Genomic DNA, 20,514 nt, shown 5'->3' with positions numbered 1-20,514 from the left:
ACACTTTGCTACAATGAAAAGTAGTGAGTGTACAGCTTGTATAACAGTGTTAATTTGTTGTCCCCTCAAAATAACACAACACACAGCCATTAATGTCTAAACCGCTGGAAACAAAAGTGAGTACACCCCTAAATGAAAATGTCCAAATTGGGCCCAAAGTGTCAATGTTTTGTGTGGCCACCATTATTTTCCAGCACTGCCTTAACCCTCTTGGGCATGGAGTTCACCAGAGCTTCACAGGTTGCCACTGGAGTCCTTTTCCACTCCTTCTGCGCTGGTGGATGTTAGAGACCTTGCGCTCCTCCACTTTCTGTTTGAGGATGCCCCACAGATGCTCAATAGGGTTTAGGTCTGGAGACATGCTTGGCCAGTCTTTACCCTTAGCTTCTTTAACAAGGCAGTGGTCATCTTGGAGGCGTGTTTTGGGTCGTTATCATGTTGGAATACTGTCCTGCGGCCCACTCTCCGAAGGGAGGGGATCGTGCTCTGCTTTAGTATATCACAGTACATGTTGGCATTCATGGTTCCCTCAATGAACTGTAGCTCCCCAGTGCGGGGATCACTCATGCAGCCCCAAACCATGACACTCCCACCACCCTGCTTGACTGTAGGCATGACACACTTGTCTTTGTACTCCTCACCTGGTTGCCACCACACACGATTGACACCATCTGAACCAAATAAGTTTACCTTGGTCTCATCAGACCACAGGACATGGTTCCAGTAATCCATGTCCTTAGTCTGCTTGTCTTCAGCAAACTGTTTGCAAGCTTTTTTGTGCATCATCTTTAGAAGAGGCTTCCTTCTGGGACGACAGCCATGCAGACCAATTTTATACCATGTGCGGCATCTGAGCACTGACAGGCTAACTCCCCATCCCTTTAACCTCTGCAGCAATGCCGGCTGCACTCATACCTCTATTTACCAAAGACCACCTTTGGATATGACACTGAGCATGTGCAATCAACTTCTTTGGTTGACCATGGCGAGGCCTGTTCTTAGTGTAATCTGTCCTGTTAAACCGCTGTATGGTCTTGGCCACCATGCTGCAGCTTGGTTTCAGGGTCTTGGCAATCTTCTTATAGCCTAGGCCATCTTTATGTAGAGCAAAAAAAAATTTTTTTTTTCAGATCCTCAGAGAGTTCTTTGCCATGAGGTGCCATGTTGAACTTCCAGTATCCAGTATGAGAGAGTGAGAGCGATAACACCAAATTTAACACACCTGCTCCCCATTCACATCTTAGACCTTGTAACACTAATGAGTCACATGACACCAGGGGTTTGGAAAATGACTAATTGGGCCCAATTTGGACATTTTCACTTAGGGGTGCACTCACTTTTGTTGGCAGTGGTTTGGACATTAAAGGCTGTGTGTTGAGTTATTTTCAAAGGACAGAAAATGTACACTGTTATACAAGCTGTACACTCACTACTTTACATTGTATAAAAGTGTAATTTCTTCAGTGTTGTCACATGAAAAGATATAATAAAATATTTACAAAAATGTGAGGGGTGGACCCAAGAAGAGGAGGATCTGGGCTTCTCTGTGCAAATCCACTGCAACAGAGCAGGTAAGTATAACATGTTTATTATTTTTATAGAAAAAAAAGAATACTTTACAATCACTTCAAGAAAAAGTATAGTGGTTTGCTTATATTTTTTTCACGTAACAAAAATTGAAATTTAGAAATATTATTATTTTCTCTGACTCACAGGGGTACAGAATTTAGAAGCAATTGGGTTATATTGCTATCTACAGAAATAATAACCCAATTGTGTTTAAATCCTGTGTCAAACAATGAGGTTCCAAGGAAAAAACTGTTTACAGACCTCAATATCTCAAGCTCCAATTTACACACGTTACTGAATGAGTCAGAGAAATTACTGCTTCCCTTCCCTGTCTGTTAGGAAGGCAGCCTACCAAACTTTAATTAGAGAGAGGGTTTAAAAGTAAAGAAAACCCATAATGCTCTGAGAACCCAGTGTCATAGATACACCCCATAATTATTTGTAAACCAAAGGTCCCGTTACTTTAACGATAACTGTATATCATTGAAATATTGATGTACCGTACTTTAAAAGTTTGTGCTTATTACTTATGAGTACACTTATACCTTAATTTGTTCTTATTGTGTGACCATTGGAATAGATTAGATTTAAATTGTGTGCACTCATCTCACATGGTAATATCTGAGATTATTCGAGAGAGTTGGGCCATTTGGAGACTGTCAGTTAAACTGAATCGGCCTGACAAAGGAGGCTTATTATATACAGTGCATAGAGGGAAATGTATCAAATGAAGTAGCCAGAATCTGCATTTTCAAAGCTTAACTAAACAAGCTTAATATAGAACCTGATTTGTTGCTATGCACAGCTGTTTCAGATTCTGGCTGCTTGAGTTTTGATCAATTCCCCCAATTATATTATGTTAGAATATGTTATGAAACTAAAGTTGAATTAGGCTGGGAAGGATTAGAAACTCTCTTTTCATTGTTGTCTTCATAGCGAGATTTCCCCTCACTTCCTGTCTGTTTGACATATGTCAGACAAAACAAAGGAGGTTCTAACCCTTTTCTGCTCTGTCTATCTATCTATCTATCTATCTATCTATCTATCTATCTATCTATCTATCTATCTATCTTCTGTATTTTTGGACATTCTGCTGACATTCAACTATGCTCATTATTGTAAAACATTACATATCATTAGTGCCATTCTGTTTGTTTTTACCCTTCCAGGTAAATGATGTGAACTTTGAGAACATGAGCAATGATGATGCAGTCAGAGTCTTGAGAGAAATTGTATCTAAACCTGGGTAAGTATGTGGTCATTAGGATCCTCAAGTAATTTGATTGCAGTGAATGTTTAATCTTCTATATGTATATAAGATTAATATATAAATTTGCCATAGCTCTCACACCTGACTAAATTAAAGTATAACTAAAATCAAAAATGTTTTAGTTTTGGATAGAATGGAGAGGGATCAGAATATTAGTTCGTTTCGCTGTCTTTGCCCCCATTAGGGAGAGTCGCCTTCTCTATTTGTCTTGTTTACCGTTATCATCGAAAGGGAAAGGAAAAGAAAATATCAAATTTGGAGTTGACATCAGAACACTAAGGCCGCGTACACACGGGCGGACTGTTCGCCCAACTTTGTCCGCTGAACAGTGTTTCAGCGGACAGTCCGCTCGTGTGTGGGCTTCAGCGGACAGTTTCAGCGGACAGTCTGACGAACAAAGTTTTTCGGAATTTCCGTAAGACTGTCCGCTGAAACTTGGTTTGAGCGGACAGTCCGCTCGTGTGTAGGCTTGTTCGACAAACTAAGTCTCGCGCATGCTCAGAAAGAATTTACACGGCGAAGGTTGCATTGCAGTGTATTGGACTTCGAATTTCTCGTCCCGTCGTACGTGCCGTTCACGTCATCGCGCAAGTTTTCAGCGGACTGTTCGTTCGTCGTGTGTGGTCAAGTCCGTTCATGCTAATTTTGAACGGACTGTTTGTCAAACTGTTTGAAGAACCTAGTTGGGCGGACAGTCCGCCCGTGTGTACGCGGCCTAACTGAAAATCTTCCAATGGTGACACACCGGGATTCCCTCACTTTGGAGGGATTTTCTCTCACTTCCTGTCTTGGTTATGAGACAGGATGTGAAGGAAAATCTCCACAATGGAACACAGATGGTGAAAAAAAAACTGATGGGGGTTATAACCCTCCCTTACTCTAGCCAAAAGAAAAAAAAGTTTTGCCTTTAGTTACACTTTAAGCTTTGGAGGTGTTTTATATGCAGATTTACCAAAACCATATAATATAAGATCAAACCTTAGGAGTTTCAATTTGTATTCCAATCAGGTAGGCCCTTGCACTACATGTTTTTTTATAAATCTGAAGACAAAAATCAGCAGAAAATCTGATAGTGTATGGGGCTTTACTGGGCATTGCCATGAAGCACGGTAAGGCATGAAACTAATTGCGGTGCATTGCATTGTTGTTTTGCTTGAGACTCCAATGCACCTAGGCAGCAAAGCATATGCATTTGTGCTGTAGTGCAGTGTAGCATACAGATGTAAACAGATGTGTGTTTTATTGCACGCATCATGTTGATACAAATTTCTACCATGTCCTGTTTTTAGTGTAGCAGCAGCCAATTCGAAATGAATGCAATTCACAGTGGTTATAATACAACAACATCTTTGAATTCCTGATGCAGCACATCTCGTCTCATAGCGGGACAATAAGAGACCAACATGCTAATGCGTTTCGAGAGACTTCCCTCATCCTCAGAGCCAAAGGCACAGTGCATTGCACCAGCACTTATGTAAACAACTAGTATGGCTACTGTCCGATAAGGGCACCTCCTCCACCCCGTGGGCGGGAGTTAACCCATTCATTAACAGACTATGTATGTGTAGACTTGTATGTCCAACATGACATGAGAGACATATAACCAAATGAACCTGCATGAGTTACCAGTCTTATATTTACATAGTAACAACCGTTAAAAACATCACTTAAGATGATATGGGTGGTTGACTGCGCAGAATCAAATCATAATTGTCTATAACTTTGTCATGACTGCCAAAAAATCCATGTGCTTAGGGTTAATAAACACACAGGGGGCATGAATAGTGTAATGGGACCTATGTTAAACTAGTTCACTCACTTTTCACGTATCTGTGCAGTTTGACCGGTATGTGAAATCGGGGGGCGTTCACTTCCGCTTGTAAATGGCAGGGTGGATAATCCCATGTTGGTCTATACTCTCAGGGTCCTGTGTTTCTAGTACTGTTGTCCCCCAGGCTGGAATGCATGCCAACATCGCTAGCCTGGAAGCGTAGCTTGGCTCTGCCTTCCAGAAACGCGTTAACCTGTTAGTTTTTTATTTTCCCGCTATGAGATGAAATGTGATGTATCAGGAATTTGAAGATGTTGTATTATGACAATCTTTGATGCATCTGTTGGTTTCTGAGTATATTACTTACCACATTTTAAACAATAAAATACATGTTTTGAGGAGAGTGCACTAGGCTGGTGCGCCCTCTGTTTTGTTCTTTGATTTCAGCCTTTACTGTTGTTGTTAGCCATGGGCTTATAATAAGGGAAGGCAGCTGTGTGTGCAAAAATGTTGCTCACACTAACCAAGCCTTATCTCGCCAAAGGATCTTAAAATTAGGATTCCTAAGTAATGGTGCTTATTCTTTAGGGCTGGCTTACACCAGGTGTGTTGAGCTGCATTGATCAGCTAGATCAACGCAGGTTAAACGCAATGACCCTGAGTGAACAATAGTTGTTGTGAACAACACGCTGTTATACATAGCGTTAAATTTTGTTTATTTTTTTGTTGCCCTCAAATATGGTTCAAAAATGACATAAATACTGCAATGCGTTTTTACAATGCCTCGGCACACCAGCATGCACGTGTTGTATTCAGTATAATGCATGCCTATTGGTGTGAATGAGCCTTTAATGTAAACTGGTAGCAAACAATTTTGCTTGCTTTGGCTCCCATCACCATAACCTTGGCTTCTATTCTGGACTTTCAGCTTCAAGAGAAAATCAAACGGCACAAGAATAGCAAGCGATGCTGAAAGTGTTTTATTTTTCATGCGGTTTCCATGCCTCCCAAATGTATAAAATTGCTTTGGTGTGAAGGAGCATTAGAGTGGGCTCACATAAATACATTTTCAATGAAATGCATATGTCATTAGGTTGATAGTTTCCATGGCAACCAATTCCAATGTGTATTGCAATAAATTAGCACAGAAGTGACACAGGTATTATGAATTAAGAGAGCGGAATGGTCATTTAGATCCTTATGGCAGAACTACAACATGAGACCTGTGTTCACAAACAGACTCTCTCCTCCAACATTCGTCTGGTGCAAAGACCTGCCTAAACAGACCATTCAGTTTGTTCAGACAGGAAGGTCTTCATACTGCATAATATTGGTAAATCTAAATGAATTGGTCTTACAGCCAGCTTGTAACGTGTGTGGGCAGCTCAATGCTAGCCCGCTCTATGCAAAACAAAATGAAACGTTGGCGGATGGCGGTGGGCTTGTTCCACATTGTAGTTTCATTGTACAGAAACTTTAGGGACAGATTGTAAGGTGTGTGACCAACTTTACAGCCTCTGTCCAATTTTATGGCTAATTGTGTCTTTAGTGGGGAGATTTCAGCTCGTTACCCATCAGCATAGGAAGGGATGGGAAATTTCTCTACTAAGGACACAGATAAAACACACATTTTTAGTAGCAGCTTAGAACCTCCACCAAGCATTTTATTGCTGTGTGCGTTGGTGTCCCAATGGTAACTGCACCCCCCATTTGTTGTGTGAGTGTCATAGGGACAGGAAGTGAGGAAAAATGCTCCACCGATCGACTTCTGTACAACCAGCCTGCCGAGTTGTACCGGAATGATCAGTGCCACTGGCTATAGCTGGCAGCACTGATTATTGTTAAATAGTCTGGCCGAAAAAGACAAAAAACCATCTAGTTCAACCAATAAACGGGAAGAAAAAAAAATCATACAATCCCATATACACAATCCTACACCCACAGTTAATCCAGAGGAAGGCAAAAAAACTCCAGCAAAGCATGATCCAATTTGCTCTAGCAGGGAAAACAAATCCCTTCCAGATCCCCCAAAGACTCAATCGGATATTCCCTGGATCAACTTTACCCATAAATGTTAGTATCCAGTTATATTACCGTATATACTCGAGTATAGGCCGACCCGAATATAAGCCGAGGCCCCCAATTTACCCCCAAAAAAACTGGCAAACTTATTGACTCGTGTATAAGCCGAGGGTGAGACATGCCTGTCCATCCCTGTGTGTGTGTCCGTCCATCCCTGTGTGTCCGTCCATCCATCCCTGTGTGTGTGTGTGTCCATCCATCCATCCATCCATCCCTGTGTGTGTGTGTCTCCATCCATCCATCCATCCATCCATCCCTGTGTGTGTGTGTCTCCATCCATCCATCCCTGTGTGTGTGTGTCTCCATCCATCCATCCATCCCTGTGTGTGTGTATCCATCCATCCCTGTGTGTGTGTGTGTCTCCATCCGTGTGTGTGTGTGTGTGTGTGTGTGTGTGTGTGTGTGTGTGTGTGTGTGTCCAGCCTACCTGTGTCCCGAGCCTTTGTCCCGAGCCTCCGTCCCGTGCCTTGCCTCCTTGCCTCCGTCCCGTGCCGTGCCTTGCCTCCGTCCCGTGTCGTGCCTTGCCTTGCCTCCGTCCCGTCCCGTCCCGTGCCGTGCCTTGCCTTGCCTCCGTCCCGTGCCCTCTTCGTCGGCGCCTCGGCGGCCATTGTAAAATTCAAAAGCCGCGCCTCCGCCTTCGCCTGTGATAGGCGGAACACTGAATTTCCCAGCAGCCTGTGTTCCGCCTATCACGGACATCGTATCATCCTCGTCCGTAGTACGAGGATGATACGATGTCCGTGATAGGCGGAACACAGGCTGCTGGGAAATTCAGTGTTCCGCCTATCACAGGCGAAGGCGGAGCCGGAGGCGCGGCTTTTGAATTATAGAATGGCCGCTGTCTGTCTGCTCGACACGCTGATCGAGCGGGCAGACAGCGATGACTCGAGTATAAGCCGAGGGGGGCACTTTCAGCCTCAAAAAAGAGGCTGAAAATCTCGGCTTATACTCGAGTATATACGGTATGTACATTTAGGAAAGAATCCAGGCCTTTTTTAAAGCAATCTACTGAGATGGACAGAACCAGATTTTGAGAGACTCTATTCCACATTTTCCATATTTGGAGATGAAATCTTTTTCCTCCTAGATGTAAAGAGTGCCCCTTTGTCCTCTGTGATGACCTTAAAGCGAATAAGACCCCATATACACTATACAACTTTTGTTGTCTGATTTCCTTTAGATTTGCCAAAACCATGTGGTGCAAGGGCCTGCCTGATTGCATACAAATTGAAAACCCTAAGGTTTGACCTCATATTATATGGTTTTGGTAAATCCGAAGGGAAAAAATCTACATATAATTGTATAGTGTGTATCCAGCTTAACTCAACACCAAGTTTACTATATGGACCACTTATGTATTTATACATATTGATCATATCCCCCCATAATCGCCTCTTCTCAACTCCGTTCCTCTAATCTTTCCTCATAGCTGAGCTCCTCCATACTTCTTATCAGTTTGGTTGCCCCTCTCTGCACTTTCTCCAGTTCCCCGATATCCTTTTTGTGAACTAATGCCCAAAACTGAACTGCATATTCCAGATGAGGTCTTAGTAATGATTTGTACAGGGGCAAAATGATATCCCTATCTCTGGGGTCCATGCCTCTCAATACAAGAAAGGACTTTGCTCAACAGCTTGGCATTGCATGCTATCATTGAGCTTATGACCTATCAAAACACCCAGAAATCTCCCCACCATCAGAACACAATAGCACAGCGAGAGGATTCTTCTATCCACATCGACTGTGTGGATGGGGGGAATTGGATCTTTTTTTTTTCCCGTTCAACCCACTTGTTGAACGAAAAAAAATGATGAATGTATAGGCTGCCTTAGGCTTTTAACCCCTTTCTTTTAGAGGAAGTTAATGCTGTAGGTGGTAGGCGGGCTTCTGCTCATCTGATCACTGTGATCGGCTGTTACAGTGGCCATGTGAATGGGAGACCATTCTATTGGCTCTCGACAGTGACCGTCAGGTGTCGTGACAGAGTGGTTGGGGTGCCAAGCGTGCACTCCCAGCAGAAAACAGTGCTGCCAGCTGTGTGCATAAGTGGCAGCACATTGTTAAACCCACCGCTGCATTGCCACTTATGTATATAATTAATGTAGCCACCAAACGCGACTTATTCAAGTGCATAAGACCACACTGCAACCTTTCTGTTACAGTATATAATGCACAGGGTTGCCGCATGGTGCTGCAGGCTCTTACTAATTGAACAGGCGTTCAGAAGGTGACGTCTTCTCCTAGCTGCCTGTCAAATGCCTCTTAAAACTGATCCACCACATATCACTTTTCAGAGGGGCCATAAATTAGGCTTTATTAACTTGCTCCTGCCTGGCCCGCGGTGTTTCTTCCAAGCCCCTTGCACAGACAGCTTTTTCCCCAGCTCCTCCTCCAGAACACTCTGCAGTCATCAGTCTCTGGGGGAGATACTAGGGATGAGCTTGGCAATACCCCAGATTCTCCCCAGGCTCTTTCTCCAGAGACTAAATGATAACGGGGAGATATGGATCAAACTGTTTTTAGTAATTGAAACATGTATTTCTTTTAAAAACTTTCTGGTATATGTATACATTATGGGCAGAAGGATTTGTACTACATTCAGTTAGTATACCCCAGCCCCTCTGCCAGTACAAGCCTGTGCTCAAATCTGTCCAGTTTGTCTGATTACCACTACCAGCGCTGCATTGTAAATATCCTTTACCTAGAACTCTTTTCACCTATGGTTATCTTTGTGTCACAGAAATAATTTGCAGATATTGATGGAATATTATTTGTGTCCTGTATTTCTTATTTACAGTCCAATCAGCCTGACTGTAGCAAAATGCTGGGATCCCACCCCTAGGAGCTACTTCACCATCCCTAGAGGTGAGTGACATGGCCACCATCACCAGTACAGCTGTGCTAGTGATTTCTATGCAGGTAGGAACGTGTTTTAAGAAACATGAAACCCATGGCCATATCAATATGCGCCAAACTTATTAAGGTAAATTCTGGGTGCTATTGACGACCACACTTTGTATATAATCATTGCTCTTTGCACTGCTTAGTTTGCTTAAGCCGGCCATACACTGGTAGAATTTTGTTTGAAATGTTTAGTTTTAAGAACATTGTTTGATTTTCTAATGGTTATTGGGGTTAATCTGTTTGTTTTTGACCGCAGTGACGAGAAAATTCCAAGAAGCAGGATGGAAAAATGTTTGACCTTTCCGGACAGTCTATTCATTCCAAAATCGAATGTTAAAATCAAATATCATTTTGAAGTACTTTCTAACGACATTCATTAGGTTGTCATATGTGCTGAAAATTTTTGTACAAGTGTTCTTACAAATGTTCATTCGAAAATCTACTTTTGCATGGCCATCTTTAGACAGTGAAGTCCACCTTTAACTCTTCCTACCATAATTCTGCTCTCATTACCTTTTTACCCGTAGGCCATGTTGCCTTTGCCAAAGAGAAATTTTACATTTGGGTTATACTTAACAGTATGGTCCATCCAAAAGAGATATTGTGTTTACTTTAAATATAATTTTGGGCTGGAGGGCTTAAAGCAGAACTTCACTCCACAATCACCTCTGCCCCTCACCACTGTTTTTGTGGGGTTTTTTTTTTTTTTTGTATGGCAGCCCCACCTTGTGCCGCCATTCTCACCTAAATGAGAATGATGTGTCCTCATCCTGAAACTCCCTGGAAGACCCCATCACATATCCCAGGAGGCTGTGGGAGCCAATTCAAAGAGTGGCCTGGGGGACAAAGGTGCATCACACAATCAGGGGCTAGGCTATCTGAACCTGGAAGAGGCAGCTGACTGAAGAGGACCAAGATGGTGGCACGGGGCACAGGATGTGACACCTGAACAGCGGATCGCTACAGGACAACGCTGGATCTGCTGGGCAGGTGAGTGTGTATTTTGAAGAGAACCCAATATAACAGGTACGTTTTTTTGGGAGAAAAAAGCACTGGGGTGGGGTTCCCCTTGAAGATATACATAAGTAGCAGTTCAATTTGAACTATTTTGTTTTACTTATTGGCAGAGCGTGGTAGGCTACATCACCCCCTGACTTCCCGTACAGCATGCCTTACAGTGATATTAAAGGTTTGTTTGTTTGTTTTTTTTAAATAACAAACGATGCCATACTTACCTGCTCTGTGCAGTGGTTTTGCATAGAGCGGCTCCAATCCTTTTCTTCTCAGGTCCCTCACCTGTGCTCATGGCTCTCCCCCCCCCCCCTCGACCAATGCCCCCAATAGCAAGCCGCTTGCTATGTGGGCACTGCCACGTTTTAGCTCCCTTGCCCTGCTCTAAGCGCCTATAAGACACAAAGAGCCACGGATTGGCTCCGCCCCCACGCTCTCTCCTTATTGGTTCCTACTGCTGTCTCAGCCAATAAAGAGAGAGCGAGCCAGGACAGCCAAGGCTCCTGTGCACATTACTGAATTCGAGAGGGGGCCCAGGTGAGTATAAGGGGAGCTGTGGGGGGGAGCAGCACACAAATATTTTTTCTACCTACATGCATAGAATGCATGATGATTAAAACAACCTTCAGCCTTTACAACCACTTTAAATACTCTGGCAGCAAGATCTCCTGGCTGGCCAGGAAAGGAGTATTGAGAGGCAAGTGTGCTTATGAGTAGGAATGAGCTTCAGTTGGGCGCAAACCCAAAAGTTAGGTGTCACTGCTGAGTCAATGAGCTGCGGATGGGAGATTTCCTGCCCTGCTGTTGTCATGTATATAAAGGGGCGGGCATTCTCCTGACATCAATGGCCATGTGCCCTGGGTCAACGATGTCATGAGCATCCCTGCCCCTTTGTTTTGTTTTTTTGTGGAATCTCCTGCCCGCAGCTGAATGGCCAAGCAATAGCAGCCAACTTCGGGGTTCAGAATGACAAGTGCACAAATAATCAAATTTGTCAGAGGATAATAGAAGACAAGCCTAAGGAAAACTATTGATGAAATTTGTAGAACATTTATCGCTTAGTGGGTTGTTGTGTCTTGTTGTACCTGTCTCCCTCCTGATAATTCCATCTTCTTTTGTCTCCTTTGTTCTGTTTGTAGCGGAACCTGTGAGGCCGATAGACCCGGCTGCCTGGATCACTCATACCTCAGCCCTGACGGGAACATACCCCCGTTACGGTATGAGCCCCTCCATGAGTATCATCACATGCACCAGCTCCTCATTAACAAGCTCTATACCTGAGTCGGAAAGTAAGTCACACTGCAGCCCCCCACACTGTGCGCAGGATTGATCCTGCATCGGGGCAGCAGTGTAACCCAATACTAAAATCTTGCTAACCGGCCAAGCAGACTCATCTGTCATAATGCCTTCTGCTTGCTGCTTCCAACTAGATCTAGCCATGTAGTAGATACTAATGCATGCAATAGAATACACATGAATAGAACTGCATAGAGTATATTAAAAAAAAAAACAGACTAAGGCTTTCTACCCACCATGCCATGTCAGATCCCAGCATGCTTTGCAAACTGTTGGCCAAATAGGTGTGGTTTGCTTAAAACAGAGTCAAGGAAGCCTGTACTAAGAATGTAAGGAATCTGCCTTTGTGAAAATACTAATATTTCTTGGACAGTCCAATTGTGTCGGTACTTTCTGAGTCACTGACTTGGATGTGATTCTTTGACTTTCTTATCCCCATGCTTGTTCTAGGTCAATGTCTCAACATATTGAAGCCAAAGACAGCTAGGTTTTTCAGAAGGAGGAGCGCAGTGGTTGACTCCTTTTTTTGGAAACTGACCGGAAACTGACTGGGACTGACTGAACTAGTGTGAACTAGAGCAATTGGAATGCATGGAAAATACCATGCATGCATTTTTAGTGCAGAAAAAAAGGGCACGGAACTGCATCTGGTGTGAACTGGCCCTTAGTACAGCTATCCTTCAAGAGTTGATTTATAAAGAAACCACTCCTATGTTATATTTATTTGGCTATAAGCTTTCATGTCATGATCTACTTTATTATTGGTATTATTATATAATTCTAAAGCATTATAAACCTATAAAACATTATGATTGTATTTCTACAGACCATTGCTGTAAATGCATCATCATGGCTGTGGCATGATGGCACCATCTAGTGGCTGCATTGGGGTCATTGTACATGCACAATTGATCTTTTGCACATCATGACAGCAGCAAAAATCCTCTGCAACAGGGAGGAGCAAAATTCACAGATTAATCTTCATGGTGAATGTAGAGGTCACATGTACACCTAGCCTATAGGAACTGGAGCACCACACCAGAATATTGAAATCTAAAATATATTTAATCTCTGTCAAAATGTCAACCAACTGCAATCACCAGCTTCTGACAAGGGTATCTGAAAGTGGTCCATTATTAATTCTCTGAGTCTATTCTCTACACCAGGGGTGTCAAACTCATTTTCATCAAGGACCACATGAGAAGTGTGGTTGCCCTCAAAGAGCCCGTTCTATCTGGGGTGCACTACGTACAGAGTTCAGGTGTGCATTAAGTGCAGAGTTCAGGGGTGCACTATGCACAGAGTGCATTTCCAGGGGTTTCTAAACAAAATCAAAGAAATTCTCGGCTCAATTTACTGACCAGTCTGCTAACCAACCAAATTGTCCTGTCTAGCAGTACCAGTTGCACAGGGGTTTAGATTGCATAAATTTGCAAATACATGCGTAAGCTACAGAGCCCTGTCAAGGAACCCCATTGTCTGTAATCCTAACTCTAAATTTTGAGAGCCTCCACAGTGGAAGCATTATAATGGATAGGCAGGGGGTGGGTGAGCCTGGAGGGAGCCCACCCCCTCCGTAACCACTTAAGGACCGCCTCCTGCACATTTACGTCGGCAGAATGGCACAGCTGGGCACAAGCATGTACAGGTACATTGCTCTTTAAGTGCCCAGCCGTGGGTAGCGAGCCGCCGGTTGCGTGCTCACAACCAGGTCCTGAGCTCCGTGGCCATGGCCACGGGACCCACGGACCCGATCGCTGATGGTGTCCCGTGATCGGGTCACAGAGCTGAAGAATGAGGAGAGGTCTGTGTAAACAAACCTCTCCCCGTGCTTCCTACTGTGGCTGTCACCGATTGTCTGTTCCCTGTTATAGGGAAAGACGATCAGTGACGTCACATGCCAGGCCACGCCCCCCTACAATAAAAAAAAAACACACAACGTCACACATAACCCCTCCTCGCCCCCTAGTGGTTAACTCCTTCACTGCCAGTGTAATTTACACAGGAATCGGTACATTTAAATAGCACTGATTGCTGTATAAATGACAATAGTCCCAAAAATGTGTCAAAAATGTTTGATGTGTCCGCCATAATGTCGCAGTCACAATAAAAATCGCTGATCGCCGCCATTACTAGTAAAAAAAAAGTATTAATAAAAATGCTATAAAACTAACCCCTATTTTGTAAACGCTATAACTTTTGCGCAAACCAATAAATCGCTAATTGCGATTTTTTTTTTTTTACCAAAAATATGTAGAAGCATACGTATCAGCCTAAACTAATGGAAAAAACATTTTTTTATATATATTTTTGGGGGATATTTATTATAGCAAAAAGTAAAACATATTGAATTATTTTCAAAATTCTCGCTCTATTTTTGTTTATAGCGCAAAAAATTAAAACCGCAGAAGTGATCAAATATCACCAAAAGAAAGCTCTATTTGTGGGAAAAAAAGGACGCTAAGTTTGTTTGGGAGCCACGTCGCATGACCGCGCAATTGTCAGTTAAAGCGACGTGCCGAATCGCAAAAAGGGGCCTGGTCCTTTGGCTGCAAATTGGTCCGGGGCTTAAGTGATTAAAGTGATTGCAAAGGCTCGTGTTTTTTTTTTTTTTTAAATAACAAACATTTTATACTAACCTCCTCTGTGCAGTTGGTTTTTCACAGAGCAGCCCGGATCTTCCTCTTCTCAGGTCCCCCTTCGCTGCTCCTAGCCCCTCCCTCCTTTGAGTGCCCCTCAACCAGCAGCTTGCTACAGGGGGCACCCACGCCAAATCAGAGCTCTGTGTATTTGTTCAGACATGGAGCCCTGACCTGGCCCCGCTCCGCCCCCTCTCTCCCCTGATTGGCTGACTGCTTGATTGGCTGAGACAGAGCAGCGGCGCTATTGGCTCCTGCTGCTGTCAAAGTCAGAGTGTACTGGATGGCTGAGGGGATCGCGGACATCGCTGGAGAGAGGAGGAGATCAGGTAGGTAATTGGGGGGTGCTAGAAGGGCTGCTATACAGAGTTTTGTTTTTATCTTAATGCATAGAACGCATTAAGATAAAAATCCTTCTGCCTTTACAACTCCTTTAAAGGTGCAAGGGCGCACTGGACACTCAGCATATAGCAACATGATGGCAAAGGTGTCCAGTACGTCCCCAATATTTCAACAGTACAACTGGCCACTGCCTTCACCTTTAACTGGCCTTTGCAGTAAGGAGCACATGGAAGGGCAACGGATGCAAAACAAAATTAATTCCCGGCCCCCGCTTACCAATCAGCCTGCTAATCAACCAAATTGTACTGTCTGACAGTATGCATTAAAAACAGGAGTATAGTTTGCAAACATTTGTGGATGCATGCGTAAGGTACAGAGCCCTGTCAAGGAGGGGTGGGCTCCCTGCATTCTGCCTGTCCATTATAATGCATGTACTTCCACTTTTTAGAGTTAGGACTAAAGATACTATGGTGCCTTAATAAGGCTCTGTAGCTTAGGCATATATTTGCAAACTAAACCCCTGTTTTTAACGTATACAGAACAATTTGGTCAGCAGGCTGGTCGGTAAGTTGATTTGGGAATTTCTTTGGTTTTATTTTGCATGCATTGCCCTTCCGTGTGCTCCCCACTGCAAAGGCAGTGGCCATTTGTTTGTTCCTTGCATCTCAACTCTATTCTACCTTAGGCCGCGTACACACGGGCGGATTGTCTGTCCAACTTAGTCCGCTGAACCGTGTTTCAGCGGACAATCCGCTCGTGTGTGGGCTTCAGCGGACTTTTTCAGCGGACAATCTGACGAACAAAGTCTTACGGAATTTCCGTAAGACAGTCCGTTCAAACTTGGTTTTGTCCGTCCAAACTTGGTTTCAGCGGACAGTCCGCTCGTGTGTAGGCAAGTTGGACGGACTAAGTATGGCGCATGCTCAGAAAGGATTTACACGGCCGAAGGTTGCATTGCAGTGTATTGGACGTCGTATTTCTAGTCCCGTCGTACGTGCTGTACATGTCATCACGCACGCTTTCAGCGGACTGTCTGCTCATCGTGTGTGGTCAAGTCCGTTCATGCAAATTTTGACCGGATTGTCTGTCGGATTGTCTGACGAACTTAGTTGGGCAGACAATCCGCCCGTGTGTACGCGGCCTTACTCTACTCTAGTACCTCCCTGTGTAGGCGGCTCTGCCTTGCAGGGAGATCTCTCTCTCTTGAGATCTGTCCCCTCTGTGAGTGCGTGCAGGGATTGGTGACACACCCGGGAGCCACTGACAGCAAAGCTGGCCCTTGTAAATGCAGAAGGCTTCTATGTTTATAGTTGATAGCAGGGAGCGAAGGGCTAAAGCCAGAGGTGGCAGGAATGAAGTTCAGTCATGTTCCGGCTGCAAAACTGGGTGCAAGGGCCACATAACAAGGCCAGGTGTCCCAAATTTGGGCTGTGGGCCTTGTGTTTGACATGTGCTCTTGACATTTCAGCTATTTTTCAAACTATGATGAAAGGGGCACACCCTGAAATGGGTTGACTATCTATATGGGCTCTGTTTGAACTTTGGATTAAACATATTTTGGATTTTCAAACTCCAGCGTGGCTCTCCAGTCCTCATATCGTTCTCTCCAGTATCAGTTCCAAATGACCTTGAAAACCCATTGATATAGGAGAGTGGTCAGCCTGGTGTCAAAACACTGGTATACTACCACTTCCACACATAAATAGCTTTGAGGACCCAGTTCCATCCAGGGACACAAGGACAGTAACACTCTATGTAGCCTTTGTAAAGGTCAGTTAAAAGTCAAGTTTGCTTTGGTGGTGTGATCTCACTAATACTGTAGAATATTTGTGCTTTGGGGTTTGTGTCCACATCTTTCCATTCTGTTTGTATTATGAAGTGCCTCTGTTCCAAAAATTCCGATTGTCTATGGTTGAACTCTGATGTCTGCTTATTAGTCTGTGTGTGGGAGCCTATCCCAGCTTCAAACTTGATCTTCAATGGGCACAGCATTAGCTGAAAGGGATGCATACAAATTGCCTTCTGTAGAAGTGAGACGTAGTGTAGCATCTTCTAATAGCATTGTAATTTTACAAGAAATCATGTAAGAGACTTTGAAATCTTTTTACATATTGCTGCTCACTATTATCTGAGAGATACATAAGCACAGGCATTACAAAATATCAGTATGCCAACATAGAAAATATATATCCGGACGTATTCCAAAAATCTAAAAATAAACTGTTTAAACATGTATACTAATAATCCCTGACGGCAATAAAACTGACTTCTTTAAAGGAAATGTGTAGTCTTCTAAGTTTTTAAAATAAACTTGAAAAATAGATCAGCTTGATGCTCCTCCTAATCTCATCAACACATGGTAATGTTTTTTTTTTGTTTGTTTTTTTAATTATTTTTATCAATAGTTTATGCTTATAATTATACAGTGGGCAGCCATATATTGCTCATTACATACGCAGGTTCTACTTAATGCAATGCACTCCCTGTGTGGCTGATATCTAGCATCAGCAGTTATTAAAGCCCAATTGTTATTGGCTTAGAAAATCCCTCCTCCCCTCATGAAGACTCCAGGGATATATGACATGCTTTGCCTAGGCCTTGAAACCAGGAAGTAATGGAAGCAATTAAAAAAAAAAATTTTATACCTTCTGATGTATCTTCCAGTCTTTTTACCTTCCCTTTACTTAATACTATAAAGATCATAAAAATTAGCAATGTATAGAAAGAAATCTGGCTTTTCTGACATAACACCAGCATCAGACTCCACAATGGTGATAGTAGTCCTCTTATAGTTCTGATCTTTTACCATCTTAAGCCAACCATCGATGGATCGAAATTCCTCTGGTTCAGCAGGGACTGGCCAAACTTTGGTTCACCTATGGGCAGGCTGGTTGTACAGAAATTGATAATTGACAATATAGCTCCTACCTAAACTTTAGCTTTAAATTCACTAGAGTTCAATTCTACCTTTGGGCTGTCTTTATTGACACCAATTGTCGGCAATCCATGATTTCACTATGGACGCATTGACTGGCTCAGCCAACCCCTGATTACCTCAGGCACGTTTCGTTTACAACATTTCTTAACTTCAAGAAGGGTTAAATCGATTTTGGAAATTCAAGCAATGGTAGATCCCCAGCTTCCATTCTGGAGGGCGCTACAAATATGTAAATTTCTGGTCAGAATCTGGAGGGCTGGAAGTTCCCTACCCACCCTGATGGTTTTTGAGCAGTTGTGCTCATTGTCGACCCCTTTCCATCATGGACTATCGGTCTTATATAAACTTACACATCTGCCTGTTCAACCCCCTCCAGCATACGCTGCGAAATGTGAAACCGATTTGAATACAACTCTTACAAACCCACAGAGCGTATCGTGAAGCGTACTCCCCCTGCAAGAAAAGTCCAGGAAACTGGATTCAAAATGACCTCTCACTGATATAGAGTCCCCCGAACAATACTTAAACTCTTTTTGCAATCTTCCCTGATGTGCTGGCGCTGTAAGCTATAGGAGGGCTCTATGTTGCATCTGGAGCTCTCTAGTACTTCTGGTACTAGTTGGGAGAAATAGCTATTAGCCTAACAATTTAGGAACTGGCCCAACGACCTTTCTTCTACACCTCGCTCCACTCTCGATAAAATGTTATATACGTTCTCTGTTGATACATCTGCTAAAGTGTGTATCCCCCTCTACAGAAAAAAAAACAGTAGCACTCCAGATCAGCCTTTAGCTACATAAGATTGAGGAAACTGCCCGTATGGAAGAAATTGTATCTTTATGAATGGGAAGGAGCAAATGTTTCAGAAAATCTGGTTCTTTTGATTTGATTTTTTTTTTTTTCCTGAATACCATGCGGTGATGTCCTCAGTCGTTAAATAGTTTCTATGTAGTTTGGTCTCTTATTGTCCACTGACATTACATGATAGTATGGAGTGGTTGGCTTCCCAGAGGGGTTCCCATGTCCTTGCGATCCCTCCCCCCTCTTCTGATTTACCTCTCTCAACCTCACCTTGATGAACCTTCCCGTGCTAGGTTCCTCCTTATGGAAAATAGGATATGCAGATATATTTGATTCAGCTGATGCTCATTACCCTGTTTTCCAACCTACGTAGTGAGTCTTTGAGTTAATCGGCCCCTGATATTGTTTGTTTTTATTTTGTGCTACTGGCCACTTTTTGTGTCCACCTTGTTATACTGAATGCTTTTGATATTGACGGAATGCCCTTTGCCATGTATCTGATCTGTATAAAATCTTAAACAATTTAGAAAAAAAAATGATACCCTTAGAGTTGGATTTATTCATTTGTGATAGGGTTTGTGTGGTCAGGCAAATACAGCATGTACAGGTGCATCCAGTTTGTGATCAAACTGCTTGTACATCAGAATTCTATGCATGTTGTTCACAGACTGTGGTTTAGCCTGACACACCTAGGCCTTGGTGGAAGATTTTAGCCATGGCCCCTATGGTTTACTCAGGAGCTACCTGCTTTAGTCTTAACTCCTACTGAAGATATCATACCCACTTCATTACCTCCCCTCCTCCACAGCTTAACCACACCTGCTTTTTCCTTTTCCAGGAGTAATGTGTTAGCTCAAGCTGACTATATATAGGATATATGTATATGGCTTGGTAATCTCTGTGGTCATCCCAAAAGCAGGGGCTTAGTTGCAATCCTAACCTCTGTTATCCTTCTATTTACATCTTTAGTCACTTGCAGTTAGAGGCTTCTAATGACTCCAGCTCATAGTGAGCTATGCACCGATTAGCAAAATAACTTAAAGTTCAGACACCATCCAGGCTTGTCTCTGGTGGGGTTACCCCATTTGTAGTTACAGCATTACACTGAGTGCAATATCCTTGTTAGCTCAATGTTAAAATGTCTCTTAAACATCTATAGATGCGCATGAAAATTTTCATATGCTATGGCTGTTGTTTTCCCAACAGCAGCTAGCCAAATGTTAATTTTCCAGTGTACATCAAAAATATGATCTGCAATGTGATTGGTTAGATTTTCTTTCCCCTTTCATCAATTGCACTAGAAAGTAAGTTCTGAAATGAAGGTATTTTGTATTTGTAATATTTGCAGAACAGGAAGATTCCCCCCTGACAGTAAAGAGTGATATGGCCACAATTGTGAAGGTGATGCAACTGCCAGATTCAGGTCTGGAAATAAGAGATCGAATGTGGTTGAAAATTACGATATCTAATGCAGTTATAGGTAAGTTTGTCTTTGTGCTTTACAATTATTATAATGTAGCCATGTTTCCTGTATGGGTTTAATTTATATTAAAATATTCAAATTTTCTGTGCTTTTATCTTTTCTTAAACATAGCTATAGAATGTTGGGATTTGAACATTGTTGTGTGAATCATCATGCTAAGGTGTAAAGCAAACCTGACTAATCAGGTGTTTTATTTGAAATTATTCTCCCTTTTTATATGGCCTTTAAAATGAACCTGTCAGGGCAGAAATATGTCAGCTGATGTGTTTTAAAGGTGCAAATTCCAGGGCTGTCATTCTGATGCTTTATTTCAATACTTGGTGAGTCATTATAAGTTTGATTGAGCATTTAGTGCATTTACACTAAGGATGCATAAATGAAGAGCTCTGCCCATTTAAAAAGCACAGT

General features: G+C 42.9%; 1 protein-coding gene across 6 annotated transcripts in view; it reads left to right on the top strand.

The window, feature by feature from the left end:
* DVL1 (dishevelled segment polarity protein 1) overlaps positions 1–20,514 on the top strand; it is a 238,124-nt gene that overhangs the window by 184,471 nt on the left and 33,139 nt on the right. For 4 of the 6 annotated variants that reach the window (XM_077457611.1, XM_077457615.1, XM_077457614.1 and 1 more), the window contains 4 exons: positions 2,739–2,815; positions 9,490–9,557; positions 11,747–11,896; positions 19,972–20,103. In XM_077457611.1, coding sequence (XP_077313737.1) covers positions 2,739–2,815; positions 9,490–9,557; positions 11,747–11,896; positions 19,972–20,103 — 427 coding nt within the window. The remainder of the gene's footprint in view (positions 1–2,738; positions 2,816–9,489; positions 9,558–11,746; positions 11,897–19,971; positions 20,104–20,514) is intronic. The other 2 variants (XM_077457612.1, XM_077457613.1) reach the window with 2 other exon arrangements.

This window comes from Lithobates pipiens, unplaced genomic scaffold, assembly GCF_037356315.1.
Source record: "Lithobates pipiens isolate NorthernLeopardFrog02 unplaced genomic scaffold, aLitPip1_a1.2 Scaffold_27, whole genome shotgun sequence".
In the NCBI taxonomy this organism is placed as follows: domain Eukaryota; kingdom Metazoa; phylum Chordata; class Amphibia; order Anura; family Ranidae; genus Lithobates; species Lithobates pipiens.
Note: the sequence above shows the minus strand (reverse complement) of the source record. Positions and strands in the feature narration are given on the sequence as shown.